Source organism: Candoia aspera, chromosome 3 (genome assembly GCF_035149785.1).
Source record: "Candoia aspera isolate rCanAsp1 chromosome 3, rCanAsp1.hap2, whole genome shotgun sequence".
Lineage (NCBI taxonomy): Eukaryota > Metazoa > Chordata > Lepidosauria > Squamata > Boidae > Candoia > Candoia aspera.
Genome location: NC_086155.1, coordinates 28,798,084 through 28,821,520, shown reverse-complemented (window position 1 = coordinate 28,821,520; position 23,437 = coordinate 28,798,084). Strand labels below are relative to the sequence as shown.

Sequence of the window (23,437 nt, the reverse complement as noted above, 5' to 3'; positions counted from 1 at the left end):
TCAGCTTTAAAAGCCCAAACTGAATTCCTATCTCTGAAAGTGGAGAAACTATGCTCCTAATACTGTTACTAACACACTGGATGAATGTTTCCCATTTAATGTGTCTCTTGAAAGGTCAATCATCAGAGTTAAGGATGACTAGCTCCCCAAGAAGATTCCAAAGTTAACAGCACTTTAACAATGGAAGTTATAGTTAGACTGTGGGAATTCAAAATGGAGGTTCTAGGTATTTCAAGACAAACTATTTGCTGAATGGTATGATGACAAGAGCATGAAAACTGCCAGTGGGAGCTTTCCTGTTACAAGACTCAGAAGTATTCTAATATACAGAAGATAGTAAAGATAGAAATTAAGAATAATATTACCATTGTTTCCACAGTATTTTTGGTATCTCCTAGAAGGAAGCTATGATGTTACATATCAAGTGTAGAATCCTCCCTCCAAATGCAGATCAAGTATAGTGTAGGTGTTTTACCTTTAACTCCTTGATTTTTGTTGGAGTGGTCACCTCTTCATCTTCAGATCTCGTCCTCCCACCATACCTATCATCTTCTCTCTTGTCTGACTCTGCTCCATCGTGATTCTCACTGACTGAAACTGGGCGGGAGAATTCTGCACAGGAGAGACAGAGACAGAGGGAGAGAGAGAGAGAACCCCTATTTTGTCCCACTGACGCTAGCTGAAAACAAGGAAAGATGTATTCCCAACTCCTTACTGTAAATGCTTCTAAATATCCTGGGTTCAAGAGTTCAAAAGCTCTTTTGGGGACATACAATTCCATAAAATCAACTTCTAACAGTCAAATTTTAGTTTGACCTTTGTTTTTTATTCCTTAGATTCCTTAGGACTGAATTCCTTGATAATCCTAAAATGTTTCTATTTATCAACCTGTCGCATAGCATTTTGTGTAACGATTGACTTGCATGCTATTTAAATCATTCAGATGGGAGTGCTTTACATGTGGTTGGACAGAAGGGAGAAGTACTGTCTACTTCCTATATTTCAGACCTACAAAACATCTATATCTCTTGGGTTCTATGAATACAACTGTTCTCTGTAAGAAGAGTATATTGCAAAAGACAATTCCATTTATCTATATACCACTAAAACTCTCATTGTGCTTATCTGTTTGTATGTTCATACCTTCAAGTTAGCCCAAACGGTGCATTATACCACAACAATTTTTTAATCAAGATACCTAAAATCTGTAAAAAAAATCCAGGACCCATTACTCCAGTGGAATTTAAATTTCCACAATGTTCATACCAGTCTTATTCGCAAAGTTGTGGCTGTTGCAGGGTCCCCATGCTCATGTAATTGTGATTTCTGACACTCCCTGCCAGCTTCCCGTAAGCAAAGTCAATGGGGAAGCCAGCAAGAAGTCGGAAGTTGCTCCCACTCCTACTGCTTTTTTGCCCACCTGTGGTCATATAATATTGACTTATTATTGAAGTTTGTTTGCCACTACAATTTTTTTTAATTTATGATATATAGTCTTCTTAGAAGATTATGGGACTGTCCAGCATTGGGGTAAAAAAAATGGTCAGCCTAAAATTTAATGTTTGTTTTGATCACATCAGATTGCACTACCTTTCTCTCAAAGGATGACCCAATGGGTCACAGATTGTCTAGTTGTGAATAAGACTCACTACTCCACATTGGTAATGCTATTTCAGATATAATTAAAAAATATCCACAATAAATGCTCTTTATTTTTTTGCTGTTTAAGTTGAAAAACATCCACAATGAAGCCTTTAAATCTTTTGAGGATGTTGGCATCTCCAAGCTCCAGAAATCTGAAATCCACCTTTAGTTGATTTCTTGGTGTGAGAGAACAATGCAACATGTAGGAGCACATCCAATCCCTAAGAGGAAGAAACTGGTGAGTTTGGAGAAAGAAGGGCAACAAGGGTTCCTTATGTCTCTTTTCATGCCCTGGCAGCATAGAAAAGACAGTGCCCTACCATGCCTATTTTAGTATTGCCCACCAAGGATAATAATGTCACTTGTCTGCCATGACTATACAAAGGGATAGAGGGAATGGAGGCCATTCGTGGCATAGCTTCTGTTTCTAGGGCAGTTTTATGCACTTTCTTCTGCTTTCAAATTTGTTTTCTTCAAAGAAAAGAAGCTGAAGTTGCTTTAGAGAACCCTAAAACTCTTCCACCTACTTATACAAAGGAGGCTTTCCCTGCCCAGAAAGTTGTGAATATAATTGTATCTGTCTGGAGAGTGGGAAAAAAAAATGCCTTTTAGCTTGTCTCTACAGTGCTCTTTATTTAAAGAGTTGTGAGCTTCAACATCGACCACATAATGAAAAAACTATGCTGATCAAAAGTTTTATGGGAAACGGTATCTAGTAGGTGCTCTGTATCATCTCATGCAAGTGATGTCTAATCATTGCTGGCAGGCTGGTTGCCCAAAAGAGAACCCATCCTTTAATCAATATCTTCAGCCTTTTTCTAGCTACAGCCAAAGAGAGCGTATGTGTGTAAGTGAGTTAAGTGTATTGGGGGTATGGAGCAAATCCTAAAGGAGCTAATTTCTGAAGCCTGAAAACTATTTGTTAACATCAATTGCCTTCAAGAAAATGTGCTGGCAAAGGAGGACAGGTCTCAGTCAGAGAATTAATTATGGATAAGCCATAGCTTGACACTGCATCCATCTCTCCAAAAGAAGCAATGCTCTAGAATTGCTACCATCATGTCTTCCTCTATATAATATGTAATTTACCACTGCCACTTAGACTCCTGTTAGAGTCAGGCAACCTACTGTATAAATCTAATAAATAATTAAATAATTAAATAAATTCCATGCATTCAGATTCATATATTCATTTGCTCCGCTCCACCAGTAAGAATGCAGAATTTTTAATATTTGAAACAGAATTCTTCTGTAAAGCAGTAGTCTATGTTTTGTTCTTGTTAATTAATTAATTGGGATTATATTCTTACAGATTAAATTGCCTCCTATAGTTTTGGCCTTCTGGAAACTACCGAAAACAGAGCTCTTCCAGAGGGCCTACTGTGATGAAAGATGCCTTGGGTGGATATCTATACCATGAATCATAGATTTTATGATTCCACAATTTTGTAATGTTTTATTTTTATGGTGGATGTTTTATTTTTTATGTTTAATGAAAAACACTCATCTACAATAAAAAAAAACAGAATACAATTGCAGAAATACCAAGAGTCTTGAGATTGTGAGTAACATGAATAAATAAATAAAAATAATTGTTTATATCTTGCTTTTCCTCCAGGAGCTCAAAGTGGTATGCATAGCATTCCTTCAATTTTTCCCCATAACAACAGAGTGGCGCAAGGTTACCCAGCAGGCTTCCACAGCTCAGGGTGGACTTCAGCTCAGGTCTCTCTAATACTAGTCCAACACCTTAGCCATTACACCATGCTGGCTCTTTGGCAGCTGCTCCTAAGTGTCATCTCTTGATTAGAAAATGAAATTCTTACTATCGTATTGCCTTATCCCACTACATAAAAGTAAAAACGCCCTTGGGTTCAGCTCAAGTTTTAGGTGAATTCATGGACACTTCTATGTAGCCTTCCTGTCAACAATATAAATTGAACTAACTAAATAAATAAACAATAAGCCATTGCTTTCTTCACAAATGTTTTTCTGGCTTTTCTGTCTAGCCTACGGTCCTACAATTTCTTAGTGAATTCAAGTACCAAGCAGGTTCTGTCTTCTTTGGCCAAAATAAGCCAAGGTCTACTAGGTAGTGCCACTCATGTTTCTCTTGTAGATCAACTGAGGAATCCTTCCACAGCAGCTCTGCAGAAAAATACTCTACAGTTCACCAGCAAAAAATAAGTTGTGATGCTAGACCTCACCCCCCACTCCAATACGTGGCTCCATCCTTTGAACAAAAGCCTTCCCATGCCCACCAGTGAACCAATCTCCCTCCCCCTCCCCAATTTGGGGCGTACCTCCATCGAGGCTGCGAGACATGGTGTACCGTTTGCTGGAGGAGCGTTCAAAGTAAGGGGCAGGACGATCGATCAAAGCGCTGGCTTGTCGAGTTTGAGCCTGGGTTCGCCCACTGTAGCGGAATTTGGAGCCCATGACTAGGAAGCCTTTTGGAGGAGGCTCAGGTGACACCAACCTGCCGAAAGAAAACTGCAACAGGTAAGGATCCCTAACCTTTGAGGTTGTAAGATACATCTGGAATTTTCAGAGTGTGTTGTAGGTGCTCTCACCAGGAGGATGGGCTTGCCTGTGGACCTAACGGCTACAGTAGTGGATATGGTCAGTCCCAAATACTCATTTTCCAGAAGACAAACTGATAGGCTCTATAGGAACATGCAGAATAACCCCAATGTTTCCTTACTATCTGTCTAACCACAGTTTTTATAAAAGAATTTCACCACATCTTTTACTCCCTAAGGAAACTGGCTACTACTTTCTTCTTTCCTGAAGGCAGTGGGACACAGTTCAAAACTAAACAGTAGTTCAAATGTAGTTGCCCATTGTTTTGATTACCTAAGAGATATTATAGTAAATAATGAAAACACAGGAGGTTGGCACTTCACTTTGAAGCATGGCAAGACTTCATTTACATAATAATAATTTTAGATAATCAAGGGGGGACAAAAAGGCAAGGCAGAGAGCTGGGTGGGGATTGATAGTATACCATGTCTATGCACATCAGGTTGGGAACTCAGCCCAATGCAAAGATCAGCACTGCTAAATGACAAATTCCATCAAATGATTAAGCTGGTCTGTAATCAATTCCTAAGTGCTATGACTGCAGATTTAAAAAAAACAACTCAATAAAAATTAGCATTATTTTATGCTGATATTTTATTTAGCATTAAGTCAAATAATTGTAAGTTTTTTTCCCCAGACAAGTGCCATTAAGGGAAATATGTGGTCTCATACATATTCTAGAACCAAGCCTCTCAAAATGATTCAATATTCTCAGTGAGATAAACAACTTCTACCTACCACCTATGGTGATTTTTAGGGACCATGACTAGTTTTTTAATGAAGCATTTGGAGTTTCCAATTAGTCTTTGAAGCCATGATTCTAATGTATCTGTGTTTCATTCTGCCTTGCAAAGATTTGAGTCCCTTCAAAGCAGACTGAGTTCCAAAGTACAGGGAAGAGAAACATTACTTTTAAATGTTCCAGGACGTTGGGAAAAAAAAGCTGTACATTTTTCCTGTGGGTTAATTTTATGAGTCTTCCTAACCCTATCATGATTACTGTAGTCTGATTTGATACACCAAAAATTCCATTCTCTCAGTCATCCATTTATTTCTCTATGAAGTTTAAAAAGCTCTAACACCTCAAGGCAATACAGCTACACTATCTTGGTTTCCTAGATCTCTCTCATTCATTTTAAACTTATGTGTCTCCTAAGCTCACTCATTTATTGTGCTTTCCATTCATTAGAGCTGCCTATAACATCTGTATGTATATGCAAAATTATATATAACAGACCTCATTCTGATTTTCAATTTCTTTGAGAATCTGTAGCCAAAAGATTGAAAATTCCTACCATCCTGTAAAAAGGGATTTTTATCTGCAGTATCCAAGTACCATAACACCTGCACATACAGGGCAAACTTATGAAATAGCAGGAAAGCTTATTTCAAACTGAACAAACTTTGTTCTCAGAATCAGAAGTCTATCAAGAGGATAGTAACAAAGACAATTTCAGAAAAAGAAATTGCTGGAGCAGTAGTAGCTTAGAAAATGAGACTGAATATTCAAGGTCCAAACTTTTACACAAGGAGTTGTCTTCCTTTTTCTTCCCTTTTTCCTCAGCTCTTTTTTCTAAAACTGCAAACACGTGGAAAAGACTAAGGCCAAAATATATAACTCTTGTTTTATTGTCATGTTGATGGAGTCCTCTTTTTCAACTTTATTTTTTGCCAATTTGTTAAATTGATCAAAAAAATAGTGTAGAGTTCTACAATTTAGTTGCAGTTGTTGCAACAAAAATCAAAGCATTCAATTACTAAAAACAATTATTGTCTAAGATACACATTTAACAAGCATACCAAACAATTCTACAAGCCAAGCAAGACATAGAGAATGCATGTAATCTTTCTAAAGTAGCAAAGTAGACTTAGATCAGTAAAGATGCTTTGAAAATGAATAGTTTATACTCATTTTTCCCAAAAGCCTTTTTTTTTTCCTGGAAAGGGATGTGGAACAAAGGCCACACTTACACACAGGTCTCATTTCAACCCATTGTATTGGTTTTGTATGCAGACATCTGCTGATACAGCTCTTTGGGGAAGATAAATTTAAATTGCTATAAATATATCCACTGTTTATAGGCTGTGCTAATATGACAGCATCTGCTTTCCAAACATCTGTTACTTTATCAACACAAACATGGAGTTTGTATAAAGCCCTGGAGGAAATTTTAAAAATCAGGTTTAAAATCCTTACAACTAATCTATACAACAAGCAGGATCATAACACATCATGCAATAAAGATTGATTGATTATGTGCCATCAAGTCATTTTCAATTCCTAGTGACCACATAGATTGATTTTCTTCAAGACATGCAATAAAGAAGTACAGAGTAAAGCCTCCTTCACAGATACAACCATGTAGTGTTTTTCAACAAAAACATAGAAATGGTTTGTCATCACTTTCTTCTAGGATGTTTTTTCAACTTCCCAGTCTAGCTGACAGCCCTGATATTTACTGAAGATCTTCCATCTAAGTACTAATCTGACCCGACCTTGCTTAGTTCCTGAGCCAAGTTAATGCCAGCCAGATACTACCACCTGCTGAAACAGAACAATAGACTTGAAAAGTAAAAGATATATTTATAGGAGAGAGAAAGCCATAAGCCATACTTAAGTCTGCATATGAATGAGGGGAATAACTCTAATATTTTGCCATATTGCTCTGGAGATAACTAAGTTTAATACTTGGCATGGGGAACTTTATCAAGTTCAAATCTAGTCCAGTTTGTTTGCAGCTCCCACAATATCTCTAAAAGTTTGCTGCCCAATTATAACATTTATGTGATAGAACAGAAAAATTACTAAATATGTTGCAACGTGTCTGGCTGAAAATGTTTTCTCAGTGGGAGTGTCCATCTGTTCAAAGGTGGCAGTGACAACCTGAAGAGGCCCAACCTCAGTGTTCCAGAAGATTTTAGGCACCTAGATATTGATGTAAGTGGCAGTGGGAGCAGAAGTGGACTGGTGGCAGAGTTGGAGGCTGGCTTGGGCTCTGTGGGGGACACAGAGCCTGTTATCCTGAGCAGCAGCCATCTTGTCCTCCACATGAAGCAGTGGTATTGTTTGAGCAAGGAACGTATGCCGTTTATTTTCATCTTTTCTCTGAGAACTCTTTGGTGTAGCAACTTGAGGACTTGGAATCAGAAAAGACAGGACTTTCCATCTGTGTTTGGAGTGGATGGTGCTGGATGAGCTTGTGGACTGCAGTCTATGGAGGGAGATGTTGCCATGCTCCCACCAAGTGGGTGCCAGAGAAGGTGGTGTGGTGACTGGTAGTGAGGTTATATGATTCGGCCCCCGGCAGCCCCTGATGAGAGAGGTAAAGATAGGGACTGTGGTGTGGTGGGTGAGCTGAGAGGGCAATCAACTGACCAAATGCACTAAACTAGGGTAAAATGGCATTGAATAATTTATGGTTTATTAACAATTATTGCAATATGTTGTGTGAATTAGGGCATCACATTAATCCAGAATGTTACTTGTTTGGGAATTGCTTATTCTCTGAATATAGCAGTTGGGTTTTGTTAGAATGGGGTTAGCTTAAGTGTGTTATGCGACCCCAGCTACTAAGTCTGGAAAACAGGGACCTGGCTGCATTGAGGGATGGCTCCTGTTGGAGTACGGTATAAAGCTATTCTTTACTAATACAGAGCTAGGGAGATTTCTGTCTCCTACAGATGGAGACAGATAGACATACACACACAATCTAGATTTCTTAGGTCACACTCAGTTACTTCTTTTATTTCATATCAAATAATCTTCACGTACATCTTTAAGAACACAGAGCAGAAGAAACAAGAGTCAGAGACAAGATAAAAGATCTGGAGTGTAACTGATTGAGAGATAATTGCTACCCAGGCAGAGGTTGGGTGAATTGCAGTAGAACAGCAAAGTTTTAGCATTGCCAGATATTAATAACAACAGCATAAGTTTAATATTGTTATTAATATCTTTATTAATTAAGATATTGTTATTAATATCTGGCAATGCTAAAACTTTGCTGTTCTACTGCAATTCACCCAACCTCTGCCTGGGTAGCAATTATCTCTCAATCAGTTACACTCCAGATCTTTTATCTTGTCTCTGACTCTTGTTTCTTCTGCTCTGTGTTCTTAAAGATTCTTGTTGACATCAGGACTTTGCTTGTAACTTTTAACACCAGACTGCTAGATTTTGCATTACTATATGGCCAGATCAATGGCTCTTGCCAGCTAGAGACTGAAATCCTCCCTTTGCAGTTTGATTAAATCTCAGTGCAAGCTAAATTCTGATAGTGTTGTTTCTCTGTATTACTGTATTGAGCCAGAACATACAGTAATGTTTTCTCCCCCAAGCGTTTCACTCTGTCTGTCATGTATCTACTTTCTCTGCACCCTGCTTACAACCTGCTGCCTAGGAAGATGAAGCTTTGACTTTGTGCTCATGTCCATCTGCAAAAAAGAGAAGAAACACTCCATAGAAAGGAAGACTTCCTTGTGCTGTGTCAAGATCTGCTTTTCACTGACTGTTAAAGGGGAAAAGCTGTAATCTATAAAACATTCATAGAACAGAAGGCTATTTTAGATGAAGTCATCTGCAAAGTGTACAGGCCAGGAGAATTTAGAAAAATCATCCCTCAAAGCCTTATCTCCTTTAAGAGAATTCAGTTGCCTCTGACAAGTATTCCATCCAGCAGAGATGGAGCAAATGATGTTGTGGGACCACTGTTTCAGGAGTAGTAGCTTGTAGGGCCTACCAGTCAGCTTCCAAATAAATTCCAAACTATACATTGGCACATTTGCCTACATTAGTTTTTGTTAACTGTAAGGAAAGACAGGAATATACTGAACTGTGTGAAATATTTTTCTGCCCTCTGGATGCCCTGGTAAACCCACATCTGGCTTCTATTGATATGAAAATATAAGAACCACATATTATCTCTGTCATATAATAAAGCAAATAACTGCTACATTTTGAGTTTTATATTCACAGGAATGTAAAGGAAGTATGGTGGAAACATGCACTACACTTGTAAATCCTCAGGTTATCATTCTACTGGGTGACTTACTGTGGCACGGATTCTATTTTATAGGTTGCTTAGCTTAATAGTTCAATCCTACTCATAAATTTACTTAACTTTTCAAGAGGCTGCAATACTTTTATCTCACATACTTTGAAACTGTAGATCATTTTTTACTGAGTTCTGAACTTTGCAAGAGTTGTCAGCAGGATAGAATCTGGCCTTTTTTAAAATTGAGGCCAGGAAAAAAATATTTCTAAATATGTTAAAACTGTACTCTCAGATAAATATCCCAAAACTACAGTAGTGGCAGCCAAAATTTTAACTATAGCTATAAAGCAAGGTTTTACTAATAAATTAATATGTTAGAGATTTTAAATATTTTATGTAATGTTTATCCATTTATTTTATCTGTCAAATTGTTTTTTCTTATGCTAAACCTTTTGAATACATCTGTAGTTTGCTATTAAGGTCTTTTGGCCATAATAAACACTCCTTTACATTTTATCTCATTTCATATTTACAGGAAACCTGTGATGCAGGTGAATTGTAAGAAAGCCAGCTGCACAGTGCTATCTAGTGGACTTCACCATTGCTTTCTCTGTTAGAGAAAAAAGGGTTAGATTTATATTCCACCTTTTCTCCAGGAGCTCAAAGGGGCTTACATGGGGATCTAATAAAGAGATGACCTAGAAAGGATCTGAAGTCCCACACCCACATTTCTCAGTCTTATCTGCAGCACTTCACTGTAGAGTCTCAACTCTTTCTTAATTCTCCTTTTTCTCACCTGAAGAAAGTGTGATGTTCAATGCAAACCTTCCAGAGTCTCTTGGCTGAGCGATGGTTGGGCAGCTTGAAACCAATGGTACTCTCAAACTGCTCATACTGAAAATACAGGGGGAAAAAAAGACAAAGCCAAAAATCATCAGCCAACTGCAAGCTGTACCACAAGGAATACCATGAGGCTCTCTGTGCTCCTCCACACACATGCACATGTCAATGTGCTTTCTTCCTGTCCCTGAGATGGAAAGAAAGCATGTCATTACCTAAACCACTGTCCTAAATGCAGTGCTTTCACTACACTTTTGCAGAGAGCTGGAGAAATTTGCTGCATAAACATCAGCAATTGAGTGGGGTAAAGGCTGCAGAAGCAGCCATCAGTGGAATCAAGGAGACTGACAGGAGCAAGGAAGTGGGATACAGAGAGAAAGTAAAAAAATCAATAAACTAGCCTAGCTCTCCCACTGGTGGACAAACAAAACCAAGACAGAGCTCTATAGGACTTTTACAACCCCCCTCAAGTCTTTATTTTCCTTTGAGGGAGGGGGAGACCCAACCTGTCACAAATCTAATGACCCGACACTGTAGAAGGGTGGCTTCCTTTAAGCCCCAAAGCATAGCAGACTGATCGGTTTGTCCTTCTCAACTAACTCTTTAGGATTCCTGGTCCTCCCTACAGCTCTTTGGGTCCTTTTGCTTCCTAGAGAGTAGAGTTTTAAACATGACAAGCTTTGTGAACAATCACATAACCAACCTAATTCCTTGCAAACTACTGACAACCGTTTCTCCAATGGGAGTATCAATCTCATTGAAGATCCTCTGGCTATTCCCACCACCCCGAAAGGCAAAAATTATTTGCTGGACACCCAATCTCTCTGGCAACCACAATGGAAATAGTTGTGGAGGTACAGAGCAAGCCCAGCAACTGGATGGGACAGAAAAGTCCTACTGCAGGCCACATGGAGCCCTGCAGTTCCCCCTTCCACATGAATCAGAATGTTTTACTGGAGGAGGAACAGGAAGGTTTTACTGTGTTTTACCTTTCCCCCAGATCACCTTGATCAGGTTTTAGCCTGCATTAGCAGCAGGCTGCTACTAGGATAGAGGCTCCCTTAGAAGGACATATCCTCCAAAAAAGTTAGCATCTCAGCACTAGGGCAAGGACAGTGTGTGGATGAGCGCTCTGAAGTACAGAAAGCCTGATCTGGTTTTAGAAGTCTACAAATGATCAGCGGTGACTACTTTTTTGAGGTTAATTACTCCTGCCCAACATAAAGTAAATCACAAAAACTGGAGTGGCAGGCAAGGTTTCACTATTCCAAGAACAACTTTTCTTCATAATGATAATCTTCATAATGAACTCAAGGAAAGGAAGAAAGAGGTCCTCACTCTCAACCAGGAAAACAGATATTACAGGAAGAAAAGGAATTGAGAGGAACTTTTAGAGCTTTTTTTTTCCTCCCATGTTTGGTATAAATTAAGAGAAAAAATACCCTTTTATCGTGAGTCCTTTCTGTATGTAGAAAACTTAGGCAAGAGCTAGACTCATTTTTAATTCTGCAGTAGGCTTCAAAAAACAAAACAAAACCCAGAGGCATAATAAGTGGCACCCACAACTAATGACTGGCTATTAAGCCAACTCAAAATCTGTGGACCCATTAAACACATTAGCCAGATGAGAAAACAATTTTTCTACATTCATTATCAACAGGATTTGTTTCTTATTCAGTACAAAATGCTAGATATGCCCTCTTCTTCCTGTTTTTCCTTTGTTTTTATCTTTCTTCCTTTTTGGAAATGCTTACCTCACCAGGTCGAATTTTGATGTAGAAGTTACTTCTTTTGTATGAAATCTTGAGGATCTTGGGCCAGGCAAAACGGTTTATTCTCAGTCTGTCCCTATATATGAGAAGGCCATTGGCACAAACACCCAGCATGATGTCAATGCCTTCTGAATCCTGGGCAAAAGAGAAAAACATTAATACATAGAAATCTGCCAGTACAAAGCACTTTTTAAGCTAATCAGCAGCAAGAAACTAAGGTTCATACATCTAAGGAATAAGGGCAGGTCAATACATTTCCCACTTAAATACCAAGTGGGCCACAGTCTACCTCTAACCTAAGTTAGTCTATCATATATTAAAAACTGGAACAAGAAAATACTAGCTGATCTTTCAAAAGTTTGAGAAATATGGATTATACCAAGACCTCCTGGAAGAATATCAGGGATACTTTAGGTAGGAAATACCTTGCTTTGGAATAGGGGCATTGAACTGCTTGACATACTACAACTTTTATAATTCCAAATGCTTGCAGCTTTATGTGGCTACTTCTTTTCATTTCCAGACATACTGTAGCTGCAAGGTTCCATTAACTACAATGCTCCACTAAAGCAGCTTCCCCCACCACAGTTTTTTGCAAGTGTTAGGACTAGAATTTTCAAAATTTACAGCCATCCACAGAGAACTATCATGGAAAGGATATACAGGTTCTAGAACCTGGTCTTTTAGTAATATTAGAAACAAGCTGCCTATGCTAGGAAAAATTCGAGCTCATGACACAAGTCTGTCAACAGTTGCTGCTCCTAACCTATACTACTGGGGGTATTTTGGCTTGTGCCCCAATCCTACAAAGTGCATTCAATGAATTCTGTGCAAGGACTGTTAAAATTGTTAGTAGAAAGAGACAGGCATCCACAATAGTGGATCATGGACACAGCCCTTTCTCTTTTAGTAGCTTCTCTGTTTCTTTTAACACGATAGAGTGTTTGTTAGATAACATGTCGATGAACTTTTTGCACTCCATTAATTCTGACTTTTAACTCTTCTGCTTCTTGTGAGGTTAACTCCATTAAAGAATAAAAGTCATCCAACAATCATTGTGCCAAAATAACAGTGTTGAGGACAGGCTTTATATTACTTCAACGATATAAGTTCTGTAAGTCACTAATGGGAAATGGCTTCAAAATTATCTCCTTTATTGCAGAGCAAAAAGTAAGGGAATAAATACAGTAGGTAATACAGAAAGGAAAGAAGAAGACTCTAAGGAATAGAGAGGACAGAAAGAAGAGAAATAAGAAACAAGATAAAGTATAAAATATGTAGAAAATAAATGAATGGGTTCAATTATGGGGCTGCTTTTCAAGTACAGTATCTCATGTTTCTAGGTTTCTCTTTAAATCGTTCATAAAATAAAATTTCCCCTTATCAGTCCATTCTTACTGAAAATACTCCACATGGTTGCACAATACCATGAATTTTTAAAATGAAGTTCCAATCCTAAATGTTTGTTCTTAGGTATCAGCACAGCTATCTATATAATGTCATACTTTCCAATAGCAGAATGATAGCAACCATACAACTCCATTTTAAGTGAATGGATGACTTCTGAATACTTGTACAGAACTTGTCAGAGGATGAAGTGATATTTTATGTTTAGTATTTGAAATAAAGGAACACATAGGTATACATGGATGCTACCTAGTTTAAGCAAGTCTCTAAAAAGGAGTAAATATTGCTCCAGAATAATCCAGGACTTCTCCGATTTATGTGCTCTCAGAACTCTATCTTCTCACTAAGAATACCTTAGCATGATGCAAATCAACTCCATACATTGAAAGTTTCTTGGCATTCTCCAGGAAGTGAATCTCTGCCTCTCCAGGTGTCATGCCCCTTTAGAGGAAAAAGAAGTAGGAGAAAGAAGTAATAAAAAAGAAAATCTAACACTTTTTGATAAATAAAAGGCTAGCATTTCTTTAAAAGGACTTTATATGACAAATATAGGAAAATATACTGTAGGTTATGCAAATCCATTTGCTTCTAAATGTTGCCAGGTGGCAGGCTTTCCGAAACTTGCTTGCTCCTGATACTAACAGTGGAAGACAAAAACTTACTCACCGGTAAGTCTTATGTAGCTCCATAATACGCTCTTCCAGTTCCCTGGTCTGATTGGGAGCAAAACGCAGTTCACCAACATAATTGCCAACATGTTCTTCAGTATCATAATCCCCCAGTTCAGCTTGTACAGCATATGAGCCTAGCAGTGCATGTGTTACAAAAGAACACGGTAGACGTCCACTGATGATATCTGCTCGGAGTTGCAAGCACAAGTAATACCTAAGGAGAGAAAGAGGTCAGAAAGTTGAAATGTCCATAAGGAAAGTAGACAGCTAAGGGATGATTCAGGTTTCCAGATAAGCTTGTTCTACTTAGGATCCACCACTAAATGGACAGCATGTCCATTTTACACTATAGCCTTCTGAGGATCTGATAAACCTCATGTTTTGACTTTGCAGTCAGAATTCTGAACCTTAACAAATTAAATTTTGGATATTTGAAATGAGGGATTAAATTAAATTAAATTAATTTTAAGTGAGGGATACCCAGCTAACCAACAAAGCCCACCAGAAACTTGATAAACATCTAGTTTTAATTAATCTCCTGAGACTGAAAAAAAGTGTGCCATTTATGTAAGGCCACAATATTTTGTAGATGGACTGCCAACCTCTGACAAGGAAATATATCGAATCAGTGCTACAATGAAGGCTTTTTGCAAAATAGATTACCTCCTTCTGGCAGTCAAACAGGAAACAGCACCAAGGCCTCTGATCCAACATTTCCCTCCCCTTCAACCCTAAAAATGTAAGTGATTATTGAGACCGATTCTTTACTTCTAGAAGAATGTTCCTTTCTTCCAATGATCAATATAAGCAGTAGGAGCAATAGCTTGGGAAATCATCATGCCATTTCATTGCTCTTGAAGTAGTTCTAGGATTAGTTCTGAGGGAGTGAATAATGAGAGGGAGGGAATTTTTCTCAACACATTGCTGAGTTCACATATTGGCATGGCATGTTGTGTAGTTCCAGCCACTGAGATTTCTTCCACATAAATAAAATAAACTTTGGTTTCATCAGTGTGTGAATTCAACCATTCTCCTTTTAAGAGAGTCATGTAAGAACTGGCCAAGACAGATATGTTTTTACTTACCTTGTGATATCCTCTGTGAGTTGGGCTGGATCTGGTGGGTAAAATTTGACTGTGAAGGCAAAGTTCCAGGGGCCACCTAAATAAGTGAGAGAGAGAAGGAAAGGGGAAAATATTAGGGAGTACATCTAGGTGATGCATCTTTGTTTGCCTCTCTCTAACATGACTTTTGTTTCCTTTCTTTGGGTTGCCTCACATTCTCCTCCACCCTAAATCTCCAAGAAAACTATAAGCAACTTAAAGAAGACACACTCCTCAGAATTAGTGGAGACCCCTGCTTCCCTGTGTCTTAACAGCCGAGGCAAACAGCAGGTATGCTGCCTTTTAAGGTTTGCAATACGCAAAAGAGTCTTTGCCGTGCAGAGAGACAGTGACTTTGGTGTTGCCATGGAAACAAGCTCAAATCCCCAAGAGAGCCTGCTGTTGGGGAAAGACCTCCAGCAACATCTCTTCAAGACACTGCACAGCAAGCCTATCCCATTCCTATTTTAGAAGGAAAAATCACTAAGAGGTATTTCTCCAGCTCTTAAAACCTAAGATACAAACCTGAGACCCTCTCACTCACACCTAGAGGCTAGGGTTATTTGCTTTACCTTTATGAAACAAAATGACTCTCTTTCAGTGACAGTTGGGTCTCATGTTATGGTGGAGGCTATTTTATGGAGTTGGTAGAAAAGAAACCCTGCCAATACATTAGACAGGACAACTTTGGGATCTTTTCCAGCTCTAAACATTACAAATGCAATTGCTAGGATGCACAGTAGTACCTGTCTGGGATGGATACATCCTTCATTTCTGATGAGTTTGAAGAAGGGGATGGGGCTGACAAGACTGCGCTTTCTTAAATGAGATTGCTCTCAAGCATTCCTCTCAAGCATCTCTGCTCTCAAGAACAGAACTGATCTCTAAATGCAGAGACAGCAGGGCTGGAAAATGAGAGCTAGAGACTCAGATAGCTTCTCTCCTGAGTCTCAGGCAGAGTAAATCTACTTCTGTCAGTTATTACAAAAACTACCTGCCTGAAAATGGGCAGTGGAAATTCACCTGATACATGTACAGAGGCCCCATAAAGTCACATTCATTTGAAAAGCCTAGTGTATTTTCAACAGTATGTAAAATCATTGTTTTGTTCAGTCTAGAGAATGTTAAAATGAAAGTTAGTAATTTACACAGTGATCTTATTATGCAAAGTGCTTTGTACTAAGTTCTTGACTACATCCTTTTGGATGATGGTTTTCAGATAGAGCAGTTTTAAACATCCAGGCTTGAACTACTCACTGCGAATCTGTTTCTTTATTTCCTTAGAAGGATCCAGCCAATTCTGAAAAAATATGAGAGAGCACATTAAGAGGAAATCCTACTCACCCACAACATCTGAAATAGACACAATACAAGCTTTATTTGAACCAGCCTAACATACCTTCTGGCTATCTGAATCACAGAATGTGAGTCCAAAGTAATCCTTCTCCAACAGGTTAAGGTGCTCACAGACCAGGTCAAAGAGTACTTGACCCCGAGCGTGTTTCTGTATGGACACAAACAAAATGGTAAGAATTAAGAGCTATGTGGACTACATTAACTTTTTTCCAAAGTGTACATAGTAACATATGCCTAATAGTCCCCCTTTGATTGATCATGCAGTGAAGCACAGTAATTTTTTCTTTGCCTTCATTAGACTTCACAGAGCCACACAGAACCAGAGAAAGTCTTATACAGCCCACTATTTCATTCCAAACTTTTATTTGATACAAGATCTCTAGGAGCAGCTGTGCTCACAAAACAAGGTTTACTGAAATTATACACACACACATACATTTGAGCTTTTTTTTTTAACTTTTAAATGGGATTTTTTTAAAAAAAGTATAAATACCCTGGTGGTCACCCACCCAAGTACTAAGCAGGCCTGACCCTATCTAGCTTCCAAGCCAGCCAAGCTCAATTGACAGCACCTTGCCTTGTCCCAGATAGTACTTCCATGTGAATTAACTAGAAAATTGCAAGACTGTAGGCTAGACTGAGAAGAAGAAAAAGAAGTAGAAAGCAGTAATGACAAACCACTTCCATAACCCTGCCAAGAAAACTGTAGGAATGGAGTTCACAAAGGCTCACGTAAGGAGATTTAATGAGGTAAAACTTTGAAACCACTACAGAAGAATTGCAGCAAATGCTATTTATCAAATGCAAGCACTAACTATAACAATCACTGTTCAAACTTCTTGTGCCTTTTTTCTCTTACCTACCCTACCAACTTCTAGAAGTGCCTGCCTTTTGGGCAGGCTATAGAATTTCCATCCGTTCTTTGTTTTGGTAATGGCCTGATCAATGATCAGGTGATTTACTTTGAAAAGTAAAGTAACTTTCACAATTTCCAGCCAACACAAGATCACCTGGCTGGGGATAATGAGAGATATAGTCCAACAAACTTAGGGTATCATATTAGGAAAGACTGCCCCTATATTTTCCATATTATTAGTGGCCTGTTTTGAAACCATCTATAGATGACAGTCATCAGCCATTCCCAGCAATGTTATCAGAAGAGTATTACTTTTTAGTTATTAATAACTGCCTTTAAAATTAATCATATTAACAGTAAAAATATAGATCTGTAATTCCAGGATTACTTTTTTGCAATTGTCCCACTTTGGAAATCAAATCGGTATACTCTGAGGATAGTAACAACATGATCCAAAGTTTGATCTATTAGTATGATCCTATGTCCTGACCTGTCAGCATGTAGGCTCTGAGAATGAAAACTAATGGCTACATCATCAAGAAACAATGTCAGTAGTAAACCAATTAACACATTTTCACAAAAACACTTTCATTATATGAAGAAACTCCTTATTAACCTGTGCAACAAAAGGCACTGAATCAATTTAGGCATTTAACATGGATCTTTTTTAAAATTAAAAGGTTTAGGAGATCAAATTTCCTAAATGACTGTGAACAAGACAGTCATACATTGGTTACAGATAATTAATGGCTGCTTCTTCCCATGAAGTTTTGCTACGCTGCCTCATCATTGGTATGTGTCTGTGTTATAAACCAAGAGTTTATGCCAAGAGTATGCACTTCTAGCAGGTCCACCCAAGGCATAAAGGTCATCCCAGTTGCCCAGCTAAAGTAATAGTATACTTCATTCATTCATTTTTAACCAGTCATGTCCGGCTCTTGGTGACTTTATGGACAAAAGCTCTCCATGCAGCCCTATCAAGCACAGCTTCTTTTAATTGCTGGATGTTCATCTTGGTATCTGTTTTGATGGTATCAAGCCAGAGTATTCTTGGCCTGCCTCTTCTTCTTGTTCCACTAACAATTCCTAGCATCACTGACTTCTCTAGTGAGCTTGCACGTATGACATGGCCAAAGGAAGTCAGCCGTAGTCTTACAATTTTGGCTTCTAATGATGTATCTGGTTTTATACAGTCCAGCACTTCTCTGTTGGTTACTCTGGCTGTCCAGGGTAAACGTAACAATCTACGCCAGCACAAGAATTCAAATGCATCAATTCTTCTTCAGTTGTCCATTCTTAGTATAATAGTATATTATATATAGTATATAAACAGGGAGCAAATCCCACATTGACTATTTATTTAGTTTATTTAGTTTATTTTTAAAGATTTATATGGCCAGCTATCTTAAGCAACTCTGCTTAAGATAAACAATAAAACCAAGCTATACCAACATACCTGGAGAACAGTGCAGTGGCCAACAGATTGGAAGAAGTCAATTTACATATCGATATGCCCCCCCACAAAGGGAGACTTTTAAGGTATCTTTAATTTCACATGGCAGCAAAATAATACTTAGGCTCATTCAACCCAAATTAGAGCTCTACATGGAAAGAGAGATGTCAGATGTTCAGGCTGGTTTAGGAAAGTCCAAGGACTAGATACATTGAGGAAGCCAAAGAATACCCAAAAGAAGCTGGTATTTACTTCACTGATTATAGAAAGACATTCAATTGTGTTGACAATGTTAAGTTGTAGAATGTCTTTATGAAAATGGGAATCCCAGAACATCTCATTGTCCACATATAAAACCTATACACGGGACAGGAAGCCACGATCCAGATGGAACATGGCAAAATAGACTGGCTCCAGGTGAGCAAAGGAATGAGACATGGCTGTATAGTCTCTTGTTTATTCAATATATATTGAGAGAAACTGGATTGGAAGATGAGCATAGTTTTAAAACTGGAGGGAAAAAGTTCTATAACCTGCACTATGCTTATGACACTAAAATGCAAATGATCTGCAAGCTCTAGTAATGAAAATTAAGATGCACCGGGGGGAAATGGAACTAAATATAAAGAAGACCAAACTAATGGCAACAGGTACAGCAAACTAGTTATAGAACTGACAATAAAGACACTGAAGGAGTCAGCCCTCAAGAAATATGCTTCAGACTAGCACTTGGTAGGGTAGCAATGAAAGTCTTGGAAAAGATATTCAGAAGCCATGAATGTTTATATCTACGAAGATCAGAATTGTGCAGGCAATGGATTTCCCTATGAATTGAAAGTTAGACTTTGAAGGAGGACAGAAAGAGTACTGACACTTTTGAACTTTGATGCTGGAAAAAACTTTTACCATGGATAGCCAGTAAACAAATAAATGCATCATAGAACAAATCAATCCAGAGTTCTCACTTGAGGCATAAGTGACCCAACCCAAATTATGACATTTTGGAGACATTATGTGAATACCTAGCTCTCTTGAGAAGTCCATAATGCTGAAGAAGGTGGAAGGAAAGAGAAGAGGATGACTAGCATAGATTGCACTCATCTAAAAGAAATAATAAACCATCTTGGCAGGAATCCTTATTTTCATGTTGTATGTACAAGCCCTTGGTAAATTAAGAATAGCAAAGTAATCCAGATCTCAGCAAGCGTTCATCAACGGGCAAATATCAACCAGTTTTCAGGAAATGGTAACTAATTTTATGCATCCTTTCAGGCTCATGTCTCTGGCTTTGAAGGTTGTTTAACAATCTATTCTAGGCCATCACCCCACCTACTTCTTTTGCTTAAAGGGAACTTTCATCTCTACAACAATCAGCTCCTCTGCAGTAAGTCAAGCCTCTCTCAGAATCTCACTGTTCAAGATGTCAGCTAAAGAGCCTGACTGCAAAAGCGTGGAGATCAAAGGCACAGACAGGCTCTGATTCTTTTAACTTTCTCTCAGTCCTTAATGTTTTGTTCTTTTTAGCTATTTGTACCCTGTTTCCTCCTCTCTTGGTGATTCAAAGTAATTTCCAATACATATTCAACAGACACCAATAATTAAAAAAACAATCAACAGAATATGTCACATAGAGATAATTAGGCATTTATAACACTGAACTCTAAAGTCCTGTTTAAACAAGGATAACCACTCAGAGTCCTTCTTTGGGGGAAGATGGGCAGTAGTACAAATTTGAAAAATAAATAAATAAATATCCCACTATCTTTACTTGTCAAAAGCCCTGTTATTTAGTGCAAGGTATGTGGATCAGTATCTTTGTGACAGATACTGGATGTTTGATAAGACAGAATCATTCTAACTTATGCAGGGATCAGCCCACTTGGGGATTTAAAAGATATAATGAGCAACTTGACCCAGGTCTAAAAGTATTAACAAGATCTTAACAAACTCAGAATTGTCTGTACCAGTCAAAACTCAAGTCTACCATGTTTAGGCAGCCCAACCCTCTATTAGGCAGATTGTAATGGAGATGACATATCCTACGATTTTGTAAAGAAACACTGTCGTTTGCAGCAAGACAGTGATTCCATACATTACATGAGAATTGTACTAAAACTAAAATCAGTAGAGCTAAAAATAAAAGCTATTTCTCACTCCTACAAACCTATCATCTGAAAAAGTCTTAGCTCTTACTGAATTGGTTGAAGGTCTCTGCTCATGGGGCCTTTCACACAATGCAATTGCAACAAGGAGCAGTTTCACATACTTCTATCTGGCAGCTGCCACTATGAGAAAAAGCAGTGTCCTCCATACCCATGCAGACACTGGTTTGCACAAGTGTAGAAAAACAGGCTAACTTGCACACTCAGGCTTTACACATACATGCATGCTCATACCTGCCCACAAACCAAGTCTGGTTTTTCTATCATTTATTTATTTTATTAATTTAATAGTTTTTTTTCAATGGGGAACATGTGATATTTCTGCTTCACTTCCACATTTCCCACACTGAATTAAGCATGGAAATCTGCACCAAAGGAGGCTCCTAAATGAATGCCTAGCTAGTATTGTTTTAAATGGAAGAGTGTGCAAATATATCAAAATTAATTATCCTGATTAACTAACTGCGCAGAGAGGATGCAGTTCTGCAACTTTGGTAATAGTATGAGGAATGAAATCAGACATGACAGATTCCCTTGCATAAGAGATTGTACCCTGTAAAGTAGGATGGTTGGGCTCATGCCTTCCAATGGTGTTGCATGACTTACGGAATAAACCATCCCATCCCTTTTTTCTGATCATCAGTCCCAATTCTACCTTTCCTTCTCTCTGCTCTCTGCTCCTGTATGTCTTAGCTTGTAATGGCATTCCACATGAGTCTCTGAAAGCCATCCTGCCAATTCACTGGGGGGTCTCAATTGCTGCATTTCTGAACAAAGCCATTAATTAATACATTTACCAGGAAACAAGATACATTTCACTGGAGGCAAATTCTGGCAGTATATTCTGTATTCAGACTTGATATACACTAGAAAATAGTTAAGTGAAGCAAGCAACTTCTGGATTTTTCAGCAACAAAAAGTGGCAAAGTATATACATCATTAATGCTACAACCTGCAAAAGAAGAAACTCAGTGACATATTTCTGACATTTCAAGCATCTACTCATCCTCTCTCTCACACAGAACCTTTCCATCTGGCTTCTGCTTCCATGCCACTTCCACCTCCAGTCTGAAGCAACTGGACTCTTGCAGTGTCATGGTTTGGTTTCTCAATAGAAATATCAAATAGAAGTCCAGAGTCATTGGGAGTTGGGCAGCATATAAATTTAAGAAATTATTATTATGTATTAATAAATAATAGTATAATTATTTTTCTGCCTTTCCTGTTTATAGATTGTTTACTAAGCAAAAACACAACCACACCAGACTCATAGAATCCTCCCATTCCAATTGGAGATGGACTGATTCAAAGACTTCCAACTCTGTTATAAGCAGCTTCCAACATAACCTACATCATATTCTATTATCTCACATATTACTCCAGCCTTCCCTAATGTGACTACATTTCAGATGCATGGACTTTAACTCAAGAATTCTTAAGACACTGTTCACATTAACTGGGAAATTCTAGAAGTTGAAGTGCACAAAGTGAAAGTTACCCTTGTTGAGAAAGGTTGTATAAGAACTCATTGCAAAATACAGAGCCTGAAAGGTCCCCTCTTCCTTCCTAATCATCCATCCTAGGAGCTCTGCAAAAGTGCAACAAGAAAATCCTCTAGCTGCTCACTACCTTCGTGTGTGAATTGTGCAATTCTGATACATATTGACTTTATACTGCTCTTCCAGAATTAAAGAGTAAATCTGACAAACCCATCCCATATCTACAGAAAGCAAGATTTTTCCAGAGTTTCTTTATCAAGATTTATTGAAAAAGAATAACGTGAGGTTCCAGAAATCTCAGCAACTGGACTGTTTTCCCCTTTTAGAATCCAATTTCTGTCTCAGGTTTCTAAGGCAAGACTTTATCAGCCTCTTACTTGTGGCTCCTATGCAAACAGGTGAGGAGGTTGTTCTCTTAACTGGTAACAGACGAATGTCCAGCAGATTAGAGTCTGAACTTCCCTCTGGCTCTAAACATACCATCACATCTCTCCTGAACTGTCTGGATTTTCCAGTTTTTTTTCTTGTATAGCTTTGCTAACCATGATGAGGAATAAAAACAAAACACAGAAGAGAAAAACTAAACAAAAATGTTATTGTAAAAAGTGTGTGTGTGTGTGTGTCACAGAAAGATATATTCATTTTAGAGCTAAATCTGAAATAAACTAATAAATGGATCACTTTACACTTTGAGTATAATAGCCACAACTTAAGAAAGGAGTAACATTCTTTAGTCTAACAGAAAAACTTCCATATGACTCTGAATAAGTTGTGATGCCATTAATGGGTACATATAATCATTCCTTCAAGAAAATGCAGAATTCCTCTTAAGGAGAAGATTGGAAGGAATTCTTAAAAGTAGGACTGCTTCCTACTTTTGTAGATCCTCTGGACAAGCAGGAAATATGTATAAAACCGCTTCCCACTGTTGTAGATCTTCTGGACAAGCAGGAAATAAGTATGTTCTCCTTCATACCCTTTCCTTCATAAATGCATTACGGATTGTGACCTATTCATTTTTAGAAGCAGCAAGAAAAAGACAGACTTTCCCATGTATGACATCTTATACTCTTTCCTGCAGTGGAGGATAATATCTC

At 38.2% G+C, this 23,437-nt stretch overlaps 1 protein-coding gene across 6 annotated transcripts in view; it reads right to left on the bottom strand.

The window, feature by feature from the left end:
* EPB41L1 (erythrocyte membrane protein band 4.1 like 1) overlaps positions 1-23,437 on the bottom strand; it is a 212,780-nt gene that overhangs the window by 30,346 nt on the left and 158,997 nt on the right. For all 6 annotated transcript variants that reach the window (XM_063297197.1, XM_063297194.1, XM_063297193.1 and 3 more), the window contains 9 exons: positions 16,414-16,518; positions 16,272-16,314; positions 14,997-15,072; positions 13,907-14,125; positions 13,594-13,681; positions 11,816-11,968; positions 10,018-10,115; positions 3,948-4,123; positions 476-612 (listed from right to left, as the gene is read on the bottom strand). In XM_063297197.1, the coding sequence (XP_063153267.1) occupies positions 476-612; positions 3,948-4,123; positions 10,018-10,115; positions 11,816-11,968; positions 13,594-13,681; positions 13,907-14,125; positions 14,997-15,072; positions 16,272-16,314; positions 16,414-16,518 (1,095 nt within the window). The remainder of the gene's footprint in view (positions 1-475; positions 613-3,947; positions 4,124-10,017; positions 10,116-11,815; positions 11,969-13,593; positions 13,682-13,906; positions 14,126-14,996; positions 15,073-16,271; positions 16,315-16,413; positions 16,519-23,437) is intronic.